Source organism: Cygnus atratus, chromosome 1, assembly GCF_013377495.2.
Source record: "Cygnus atratus isolate AKBS03 ecotype Queensland, Australia chromosome 1, CAtr_DNAZoo_HiC_assembly, whole genome shotgun sequence".
In the NCBI taxonomy this organism is placed as follows: Eukaryota; Metazoa; Chordata; class Aves; order Anseriformes; family Anatidae; genus Cygnus; species Cygnus atratus.
This window is the reverse complement of record NC_066362.1, coordinates 103,736,703-103,748,902: the sequence shown is the minus strand read 5'-3', so window position 1 is coordinate 103,748,902 and position 12,200 is coordinate 103,736,703. Positions and strand designations below refer to the sequence as shown.

Below are 12,200 nucleotides of genomic sequence, written 5' to 3'. Positions count from 1 at the left end.
GAACAAAACTACATTTTACAACTTGTTTCAATAAAACTGGGTTAAATAATTTATTTAAGCCATTGACTTTGGCCTCCAAGAAAAGTTATGTACCAGTCTTGGAGCACTAGTAACATGATTTTCTAATGCCATGGTTCAATTCTTCCTTATATTAGGCAACTTCTGAATTTGACTGTCACTAACTATAATAAACATAAGTTCCACACAACTTGCTGGGTTTACTGCTATCCTGGACTGCTTCCTACAGGTTCTAGAGAGTCTTCACAATCTGCATAAAGAAACAAGAAAGAAGAGAAAAAGAAGGGAAAAAGACCCTGAGAGGTGCTGTAAACCACTGATCATTCCCCCTCCTTCTCTGTGCCTTGATGGCACAGCTGCTGTATGATGGAAGGGTTGACCAATCAATGAACTGCTACAGTGGAAGAAATCTCAGAGAAGATAGGCAAGGACTGACATAAAGCTCAGAGAAGAATGTAGGGAGTGACCACAGTGATTGTAAAGGAAATTAAACTTATCTCAACACCACGGAACTTTGTATGGATGTCTTTTGTTGTAGATAAATAGCAGTACCAGTAGAGTGGGGCAACTGGTTATGTACATGTCCTTCCTAAAATAATAGTAGAAAGTATTATCTTCCCGAGCCAGGCTCAGCCCAACATCGAAGGTGAAAATTGAACACCTAGCAAAATTAACTTTGAAGAGAGTAACTGACTTGAGTTGGCTTCAACACATCCATTCTTTCCAAGCGGATGGGGACATCTAGCATCTTGATGGTTGGCATATAGGGATCAGTAATGTGAATCATGTTCATATTGTGATTCAACTGAAAATGAATTTGAAGTTCAATTGAAATTGCTATATTATGCTTGTGTTGTGACTTCAGTATAGTGCAGTATCACTTTTCTAAACAAAATTCTCTGTAAGGCCAAAAATGTTCAAATAAGTAAATTTAGAATTAAAACATTAAACACATCTCATGTGTAGTATCTAAAAGAACCTGGTCAGAGACTGTTGTAATCTGACAAAGAGACAGTCTTTTTGCTGGGCCCCAATTACTGCTAGACCTGGAAGAACTGACCTTATCTTTCCCTCCATACTCTTACACCCCAACTTGTCCAAAAGAGTTCTTAAAGCCATGACTACAGGCCTTCAATATTACCTTTAAGACTGTAAGAAATAGAGAATGTCAGTTAGCATGTTATTAAGGGAGAAACAAAGATCTGGACCAGAGTCATTTTGGCCCATGAGGGACTGAGAGAAAAACCTTTTTACCAGGAAATGAGGCAACATGGACAAGAGTCAGCCAGTAAATTCAACAACCCAGAGTGGAGAGAATACAAAGAGATTTGACACAAAAGAGCACCATATAATTCATTGCCTAACAGAATGTAAATATCCATCATCAGCCACCTGTTCTGTCTCTCATTGCAGAAGCAGACCTATAGAACTGTGATGCACTATTAAATTTACAGGCAACAGTAAACAAACTATCTAAAAAGCTGGAATAGGAATCAAACCAATTTAAAGTCACTGGGTATTATGGTTCTCTAATATGCTTATAAAATGCCAAAGCTACTGGCACTGGAACAAAATAACCTGCATCAGACTTAGATTATTTCACTGAATTAAGTCTTTTGTCCTAGAAATGTAATGAATATACACAGAAAGTAAGCATTTCTCTCTTGCTTTTCACTAGACAAATTACAGATATGTTAGATATCTGTTTTGCTATTTAATTCAAACAATTATATTTCTCTCCCTCTCAAAAATAAATGACTTGTTGGCTGTTAATTAACATGTGGCAGACCAGAAAAGAGAGCCATATACAGACGTTTGGCCCAGCTGCACACTTGAACTCTTTGTCCACCTCTATCTCCCCATGTCAGAAACCCCTCACTCTTAGTAGTCTTACCAAGCCATGTTCACTTCAATATGGGCATCCAAAATTGCAACAACATCTGCCGTTGATGCCTCCCAGCCAGAAATCCGGGCTTGTGTTAGTCCTTGTCTTTTCTCATGTCTGACAATTTTCAGCAGTCCAGGATGTTTTGCATTGTAATTTTTAATCTGTGTTTCCAAAGGTCCTTTCAGATCATCTAAAAACATCTCACACATTTTAATGATTTTTAAAAATAATAATAGAGGTCATCAATATTTAGAAATGGAGAAGATCATGTATGTAACAGCTTTTTAGCTTCTCACAGTTCTAGATGGAAAACTGATTTGTTCTTTACAGTAGAATAGGTAGAATTATTCAGGTACTAATAATTTCAAGAGGCTCATTTGAAAATGCAGCTTTCATTCCAGGAGTATGATTATGTACCTAAATTTAATTTACATATAGTCGTATTGTATGATTTCTAAATTTTACACAAATGCATCAGTATGTACAAACTTTACTTTAGACACATGCTATAAAAGCAAGTAATTAGCTGTCTTGGTGCAGTAACTTATGTGTGTATCGTATTGCTTGTGGAAAGGAAAAGAGAAAATAAACAAGTCCTGAAAATGTGAAATGGTCCTACAAGAGCTGTAGGCATGCCAACTCCTTTACCAAAAGGAAAAAAAAAATAGCGTTAGAGAAAAGGGATGAAAAATTTGGAACCTCTTAGCATTGTTTTTGAAATTCATTTGAATTCTTGCTGCACCCAAACTGATGTTTTTCTAGCAGTTACAAATCTTAAAATTGAGAAATTACACACAACTCATTAGGCAAGGAAGAAAAAGTACCCCTAAGACAAGGGGCATAACCATTTCTTACAGATAATCTTGCAATGCTTTGCTCAAATCAATTTTAAGAGCAATGATTCATCCTCTGCTTCCCTTAGGACTATTTTCCACAACTCAGTATACCACTCTTCAAGGAGTTATTTCAGATGCCTACAGAATTAGCTTTTTTAGCATATTCTTAGTGTCGTAATTTGTCTTATGAGCCCACGATAATAAATTTTTAACTTCAATTTTTAACCTTTTTCAAACACTTGCAGAGCATCATGCTGTTCCTTATTAGTTGACATTTTCCAGGCTACTAAGGAGGTATGCTTTTTCTCACATACTCAATTTGTGTCTTAATTTTGAGCAGTCTACCCCGTGTGTATACTAACAGCCACCAACATTCATTTGACACAGTAGATTTGCAAGACTCCTGCCTTCCCTGGGTCACTTACCATTTGAACTGTAATCATCCACCAGGATGATTTCTTTCAATAAATGAGCAGGTGTTCGATTAATTATACTGGTAATTGCACGTAAGATGATTGACAGTGCTTCATTCATAAATATAAGTACAACACTAATTGTTGGAAGATCTTTGGGATATATCTTCTTTTTACAGCTGTAATAGAAGAACAATTTTAACACAGTTTCTGAAGAAAATCAGAGAAAGACAGCTGCAAAAAGTCAGACCTGCGATATTGGACTTAAACCATAAGAGTGAAAAAAGGAAGGCCCAAATCCAAGATTCATTATTTGTTTCAGCCACATAGTGCTAACTGCTCATTCCCTCTAGAGCGGACAATAGAGCATATCTGCATTCTCAAGCTGATTGTTCCATCCCCTTAAAAACATGTTCATGAGAGTAACACAAAGTCCTTTTAAGACGATGGAGGGGAAAACACAGTCTGCATGATCTGTGTAGTTATGTAATACAGTCCTTTGAGAGTCAGGTTCGTGCTCTAACGAGACCTCTGAAGTGGTAATCATGCATTTTTGTTGCAGTTTCTTTAGCTTTACTATCCATTAGTACAAGAACCTGGGTGAAAAACATCTTCAAAAGGAGGTCTTCACAAGTATGTCTTCCTAGCTAAACAGAAGAGTACCAGACACTGCACCTGATTTTAGGACTGCACAGACCAATCATGAGCTTGCAGCTCATGGACAGCTTTCCAGTGGTTGCTCCAGCTAGTTCTCCCCGGAACAATCCCCAAGCAGGGTGAGCATTGTTCAGCTTGGGGCTGCCTCAAAAAGATCTGTGGTTGGCACAACATTGAATGAGGCCTGGCTCCCTTGTCCTTCTCTCCACCACTTACATGGCAGCTTTTTTCCCTTATGCAATTCCACACATCCACAACCTGAGTACTCCAAGAGACACTGCACAGAAAGTCCCCCAAAACTCACTTTAGAAGCTACCACACAATCCTCACATTACTTCAACCACTATTAAGTGAAAAACACATGTAAAACTGACATTATGCATCAGAGTTAAGACTTGATGCAAGACTCAGAGGACACCCACAATCAAGGGCAACAGTCCACCCTAGATGGAACCAGCTCCAAGCAGCAGAATCAGGAACCAGTGGCACTATTCACCTTGAGAAAAGGGATTTGTCCTTCTCTTACACAGGAGCTTAGAGGGGAACCCCGTTTACCTCCTGACAGGATCATTCCTGTCTATGTCATTACTGGTGGCTGTTAGGCTAACCTGCTCTTGAAATTTTCCAGAGGGCTGCCAGTAAGACAACTCCCTTTTAACCAACAACATGACATGGTTAACTCAGGCTCAGTTTGCAACCCATTTTACATGCCACATTATTTGAAATTCTCTGTCAGATTTCATACAAGGATCTATAGGCACTAAGATGTAGGCTTTCAGTATATTTGTGACATTCTTCCATATTTATACCAGTTAACTCCAGTAAAGTTTAATATTATATTTTGCAACAAATCATGTATCTTATCATACGATGCAGAAAAATGTGTTTCCTTTTTGAACAGATACTCATGCCTAATAAGGTTTCCAATGGTTACTTACACCAGCTCCCATAGTACCACTGGTCTGCTTAAAATATATATTATTTATTGAGTTCAAGAACCAACTAACTTCTAGAAAAATACCTTATAATAACTTATACCAAAGCAATGCAGATTCTTTTCTCCTTAATTTCGTGTCACCTTGTGAATGTTGAGAGGGCTTATACTGTACCTGGGAGATCTGGTGTCTGTGATAGGTCGGTCCAGAGGCAGATGATCACTGATATATACATTATACCCATATTTTAAGAACAGCTCCTGTGCAACAGTTTGCTCCTCTTCACTTAAATCTGCACCCCAGCGTTTGAACAGAGCTGAGTCTGGGTACAGCAAATGATGTACTATCTTCTTTTCCTCTTTCATATTATCAGCTTGGCGTACTTTAGTCCTGGAGATATTTTGCAGCTTCTGATCATGTTCTATTTGTTTTACTTTTTCATGGACCTCCTCCAATGATTTAGCTGATAGAAAATGAAAGAGGATTGATTATAACAGCAGTTGAGAACACTGTCCATTTGTATTGAGTTTACATGGCAAGGTTTTGGTAGCAGTGTTAAACCAGTTAAACCTACTGGTGATAAAGCAGCACAGCCCCTTCTGGCTACCAACAACATGTAGTTTATAAGGAACTTGAGGTAAGGACAGTAACTGGGAGAGTTTAACAGGCAAACCATAGACAGGACATTGCCAAAGAGTGTAATAACTGTGGTGAATTTGTGTTGTAATATGGTAAAGGGACAAGAGGTAGACTGTGTGTACTTGTCCACCTCTGTTGGTGTTGTGATGATGTTATGTTCACTTTGGTGTGGAGAATTATTTTTGTTGATTTCTGTGAAGTGTGTGAAGATTGTGTGATGAATGCATATATTAATCACAATTTTTAAATATGTTTTTTACAGATGCAAGAGGTAAAATGTACTGTGCTTACATGGCAAGGTTTTGGTAGTGGAGGGCTACTGGGGTGTCTTCTGTGAGAAGAGTCCAGAAGCTGCCCCATGTTAGATAAAAGCAAGTTCCAGCTGGCTACAAAAGAGACGCGCCACTGGCCAGAGCTGAATCAGTGAGCTCAGCTCACTGATGGTTGCACCTCAGTGAGATCAAATTTAAGAAAGGGAAAAAACTGCTGCACAACAGCATCTGGGAGAGAGGAGTGAGAAAATGCAAGAGAAACAACCCTGAAGACACAAAGGTCAGTGAAGAAGGAGGGAAGTCCATAACACTTTCCATACAAAGCGTTATGGACTGACTGCAGACCCCATTCCCCATTCCCCTGCCTTGCTCTGGGGGAGGTTGTAGAAGAGGGTGGATGGGGTGGAAGGTGTTTGTAGTTTGGTTTTAGTTATCCCTGCTCTGTTATTAATAGGCAATACATTGCATTAATTTCCTTTTTGCTGAGTGTGTTTTGCTCATGCCGGTAATCAGTGACTTATCTCTGTGTCCATATCACAACCCACGAGGGTCTTTTTTGATCATATTTTCTCCCCTTGTCCTTCTGAGGAGGTGGAGTGAGAGTGAGCTGCATGGTGGTGCTGAGCTTCCTACCAATGTGAAACCACCACCCCATTATAAGTAAGCCAAATTCTACTCACGGTGCTATAGGTGAAGTGATCCATGAAGTTACGGCTAAAATGATATTCACATGAGAGTAGCATCAGACCCTCCCTTCTACATGAGATCATTTTTGAAACGTTACATTCTACATATCCTGCATCAGATTTTGCACAAACACAGAGCAAGATACACTGAAGTGGTAGTGTTCGAGAAATCTGGAAGTAGGGAAAATGCATAATTTTTTTAATGAGGCCCAAACCATTTTTATGAAATTATGCTTGGCTTATATTAATGTATTAAGAATCCATAACAAGGTTCTTATCTAAGTCCAGTTGTTTATACCATACTGATTTTGAAGACAAAGACTGTAAATGAACTGTAAATGAACCCTTTGTCATCTCCTTTAATCAGCTTACCCAAAGACATTGCCTTCTGCTCTGTCAGAAACCTTTGAACTGAGCAGATCCTTCTCTTTCATGGTTTCTCTAGGTTTACAATATAGGGCTGTGCCATAAAGATAAGGCACAGATAACCTGTGTGTCAGGTTACTTAGAAAACAGTGGTCTTGAAGACAAATACAATCAATAAGCCATTTGCTGTTTCTTTTGAAAAGGATACTGAAAGCTTTGACCTCTGCTCCATCAGAAACCTTTGAACTGAGTGGATCCCTAATCTCTCAAGGTTTTTTTTTTTGTTTTGTTTTTGTTTGTTTGCTTGTTTGTTTTTTAGGTTTATAATATTGCACTGTGACATAAGGAAAAGGCACAAATAACCTGTGTGATTTGAAGCTTTTTACAGTGGGATGACTGTTTTGATGAATGAGAGGTGAGGAGTGAATGTTGTTTAAACTCAGGTAAGGCTTTTGACAACACGTCTTTAAAAACACCCTCATGCACAAGCTGAGGACATATGCACTAGATAAGTGGATAGCAATGGGGGTTGAACTGACAGGCTCAGAAGGTTGTGTTCAGTGGCACAAAGTCAAAATGGACGCCAGTCTAGTACTTTCTAACATGGTCATAAATTACCTTGATGGTGGGGCGGATTGCACACCAGTAAAGACTGCACATGATACCAAAGTGGGAGGAGGGGCTGGTACATAAGAGAGCCATCCTGCCAGCCAGAGTGATCTGAACAGGATGGAGAAATGAGCCAAGAATAACATCATAAAATTCAACAAAGCCAAGTACAAAGAGAATAACCCCATATACCAGTACTAGCTGAGAAGCAGCTTTGTAGAAAAGAGCCTAGGGGTCCTGGTGGACAAGTTGAACATGAGCCAGCAAAGTGCCACTGCGGCAGAGAATGTCAATGGTATCCTGGGCTACATTAGGAAAAGCAGTGACAGCAGGTCAAAGGAGGTGATTTTTCCCTCTACTCAGGACTGATGAGACCACATGTGTAGGGCTGTGTTCAGTACTGGGATTCCCAAAACAAGAGAGACATGGACACACTGGAACAAATCCTACATGGAACCACTAAGATGACTAAAAGACTAGAGCATCTGTATTACAAGGAGAAGCTGGAGAAGAGGAGGCTTGGCTGACTTGATGAATATAAATATTTGATGCAAGGGACTAACAAAGACAAAGTCAATCTTCTCTTAGTATTCAGTGAAAGGACAAGAGGAAGTGGGCACAAACTGAAATACATGGAATTCCATTTAAACATTTTTGAAATACTTTTTTTGCCTGCTAGAGTGACTGAAAATGAGAATGGGTAATCTAGACAGGTTTCCAAGTCTTCTTCCTTGGAAATTTCAAACCTTGACTGGACAATGTCCTGGGCAGCCTGCTCTAGCTAATCATGCTTTGAGCATGGGAATTAAACTAGACCATCTCCAGAGGTGCATTCCAACTTCAATTAATCTGTGGTTCTGTGGCTAAGTGTTGAAGTGAAGGCTTCAGTTCAATTCTTTCAAATGGCTCTAAAATCATCTAAAAAAATATATACGTAACTATTGATGTCCATAAGAACAGCTGCAAGATGTGTCAACAATAACATGGCATTATGGGATATTAATGTTTGGGATATAGGATATTAAAGCTGACCAAGCTGTACGTGACACTTTCCTCACTAAGTTCAAAGGTGCCCCACATACCATTTGAAACAGCTAGTTTCAGGCTTGATAACTGGGACATTCTAAGTTTCTTTTAATTACATAGTTAATTAAATAATTCTGCAGAATCAGGTGCTTGGCGATATTCTGCAAAGCAAGCACACCTCTGACTTGAATCACTGTTATTTATGCACAGATAACTTGTGAAACTGTATTTCTGGCTACTTTTGATACTTTTTTTTTTTGGGGGGGGGGGGTGTTGAGGACAATGACACCAAATTCCACATTTCCATATATTTGCATTTTGATGTGTGGTTTTGAATATGTTAATAACCATTAATCGCAGAATGTTAGGGATTGGAAGAGACCTTGAAAGATCATCTAGTCCAATCCCCCTGCCGGAATGGGAACACCTAAATCACGTCACACAGGAACACGTCCAGGTGGGTTTTGAAAGTCTCCAGAGAAGGAAACTCCACAACCCCCCTGGGCAGCATTTTCCAGTGTTCTGTCACCCTCACCGTAAAAAAGTTTTGGCTCATATTTAAGCAGAACTTACTATGTTCCAGCTTGCACCCATTGCCCCTTGTCCTATCGTTGGGTGTCACCAAGAAGAGCCCAGCTCCATCCTCCTGACACTTGCCCTTTACATATTTGTAAATGTTAATAAGGTCACCCCTCAGTCTCCTCTTCTCCAAGCTAGAGACCCAGCTCCCTCAGCCTTTCCTCGTAAGGGAGATGCTCCACTCCCTTAATTGTCCTTGTGGCTCTGTGCTGGACTCTCTCAAGCAGTTCCCTGTCCTTCCTGAACTGAGGGGCCCAGAACTGTACACAGTATTCTAGATGTGGTCTCACTAGGGCAGAGTAGAGGGGGAGGAGAACCTCTCGACCTACTAACCGCAACAGTCCTGATACACCCCAGGATGCCATTGGCCTTTTTGGCCACAAGGGCACAGTGCTGGCTCATGGTCATCCCACTGTACACCAGGACCCCCAGGTCCCTCTCCCCTTCACTGCTTTCCAGCAGGGCAGTCCCCAACTTATACTGCTGTCTGGGGTTGTTCTTGACCAGATGCAGGACTCTACACTTGCCCTCGTTATATTTCATTAAATTTCTCCCCTACCAGTTCTCCAACATGTCGATGTCCCACTGGATGGCAGCACAGCCTTCTGGCGTGTCAGCCACTCCTCCCAGTTTAGTGTCATCAGCAAACTTGCAGGCAACGCACTCCATTCTCTCATCCAAGTCATTGATGAATATACTGAACAACACTGGTCCCAGTACTGACCCTTGAGGGACTCCACTAGATACAGGACTCCAACTCAACTCCGTCCCATTAACCACAACCCTCTGGCTTCCTCCCTCCAGACAGTTTACAGTCCACCTCACTACCTGACCATCCACACCACACTTCCTCAGTTTAGCTGCGAGGATGCTGTGGGAGACGGTGTCAAAGGCTTTACTGAAATCAAGATACACCGCGTCCACTGCCTTTTCATCATCTATCCACCCAGTTATATCCTCACAAAAGGCTATCAGGTTGGTCAAGCACAACTTCCCCTTGGTGAAGCCATGTTGACTGCCCCTAATGACCCTTTTACCCTTGATATGACTAGAGACAATGCCATGGATAAGTTGTTCCATCCCTTTTCCAGGGATGAAGGTGAGGCTGACCAGTCTATGGTTACTCGGGTCCTCTTTCTTGCCCTTTTTGAAGACTGGAGTGACATTTGCTTTCCTCCAGTCCTCAGGCACCTCTCCTGATGCCCATGAGTTACCAAAGATGATGGAGAGTGGTCTAGCAAAGACTTCCACTAGGTCCCTCAGCACCTGCAGATGCATCCCATCAGGATCCATGGACTTATGGATGTCGAGCTTGCTTAATTGGTCCTTAACCCAGCCCTCATCAACCAAGGCAAACTCCTCCTTTATTCCGGCATCTGGGGCCTCAGGGGTATGGGGCTCCTCAGGAGAGCCTCTGGCATTATAGACAAAGAAGGCATTCAGTAGCTCCACCTTCTCTTTATCTGCTGTCACCAGGGTACCCACCTTATTCATTAGTGGGCCTAAATTGCCTCTAGTATTAGTTTTATCCGCAATGTATTTGAAGAAGCCCTTTCTGTTGTCCCTGACCCCTCTTGCACGGTTTAATTCTAAGGAGGCCTTAGCTTTCCTAGTTGCCTCCTCACGTTCTCTGACAACAGCCTTATATTCCTCCCAAGTGGCCAGCCCCTCCTTCCATGATCTGTAGACTCTCCTCTTCCACTTGAGTTTGCCGAGAAATTCCCTGTTTAACCATGCAGGTCTCCTGGTTCTCTTTCCTACCTGTTGGGATGCTCTGTTCTTGAGCTCAGAAGAAGCAGTCCTTGAACGCTAACCAGCTATCTTGGGCTCCTTTTCCTTCAAGTACCTTGTCCCATGGGATTTCCCCTAGCAAATGCTTGAAAAGGCCAAAGTCAGACCTACTGAAGTCCAGGGTTGCAATTCTGCTTGGTACTCTGTTCCTGCCACATGAGATACTAAACTCCACCATCTCATGGTCGCTGCAACCAAGGCTGCCCTCAACCTTCACCGCTTCCACCAGTCCCTTCTTGTTAGTGAGGACAAGATCCAGCAGCACTCCTCTTCTAATTGGCATATCCCCCATTTGCTTCAGGAAGTTATCAATACAGTGAAGGAACCTCCTGGACTGCGGACGGCTGGCTGAGTAGGCCTTCCAGAAAATGTCAGGGTAGTTGAAACCCCCCACAATAACCAGGACCTGTGATTGTGAGGCTGCTATCAGCTGCCCATACAAGGCCTTGTCAACTTCCTCATCCTGATCTGGTGGCCTGTAACAGACACCCACAACAGTATCACCCATGCCAGCCTGCCCCTTAATTCTCACCCACAGACTCTCAGCTTGCTCCTCATCCCCCAGTGGACATCCCCCCTTTCACGTAAAGAGCAACTCTGCCACCTCGCCTTGCTGGCCTGTCTTTCTTGAGAAGGACATACCCATAATGACCACATTCCAGTCATGTGAGCTGTCCCACCATGTCTGTAATTGCCACTAGATCATAGTCTCCTGACCGAACACGGATTTCTAATCCCATTTGCTTATTCTCCATGCTACGTGCATTGGTGTACAGGCACTTCAGGGAGTGAGCTGAGCATGCCGATTTCACCCTAGGGGTATGGGAGGTTTCCAGGTCTTCACCACTGCTAGAGCGCTGCCGCACTGGTGCAAGCCCAGCTACAACCCTCTCCCCCTTCAGATCTAGTTTAAAGCTTTCCAAATGAGCCCTGCTAATTCCTGTCCTGGAACCTTTTTGCCCCTGTGAGATAAACCTTTCCCACGTATTATTGCCAGGCCTGGTGTCTTATAAAACCAGCCATTATCAAAGAACCCAAAGCCCTGCCTGTAGCACCAGTCACATAGCCAACCATTTATGGACTGGATCCTTCTATTCCATCCCATGTCATCACCCCAGAAAGGAAGGAGGGAAAGGAAAATGACTTGTGCTCCAGACTCTTTCAGCAACTGTCCCAAGGCCTTGAAATCTTTCTTCATTCCCCTCAGACAATGGGACGCAGCTTCCTCCCCACCTATCTGGAAGATCAGCAGCGGGTAGTAGTCTGTTGAGCACACCAGCCTGGGGAGTGTCCTGGTGATATCCCAGATCTGGGCTCCAGCGAGACTACAGACTTCCCTTCGATGACGGTCAACTCTGCATATCGGGCCCTCTGTTTCTCTCAGAAGGGAATCTCCTACTACAATTACCCTCTTTCTTTCTTTTCAGATGCAGTCTTGAGGCGCGGTGTCAACTGCCTCTTCCTGTGCGACCTCGTAGGCAGGCC

The 12,200-nt window shown here is 42.3% G+C and overlaps 1 protein-coding gene across 1 annotated transcript in view; it reads right to left on the bottom strand.

Moving 5' to 3' along the window:
- GALNT8 (polypeptide N-acetylgalactosaminyltransferase 8) overlaps positions 1–11,223 on the bottom strand; it is a 34,136-nt gene extending 22,913 nt beyond the window's left edge. The window contains exons 1-5 of the mRNA XM_050711833.1: positions 10,771–11,223; positions 10,139–10,625; positions 4,922–5,210; positions 3,168–3,334; positions 1,913–2,096 (exon numbers count right to left, since the gene is read on the bottom strand). Of these exons, the coding sequence (XP_050567790.1) occupies positions 1,913–2,096; positions 3,168–3,334; positions 4,922–5,210; positions 10,139–10,625; positions 10,771–11,223 (1,580 nt within the window). The remainder of the gene's footprint in view (positions 1–1,912; positions 2,097–3,167; positions 3,335–4,921; positions 5,211–10,138; positions 10,626–10,770) is intronic.
- Between the last annotated feature and the right edge of the window lie 977 nt (positions 11,224–12,200).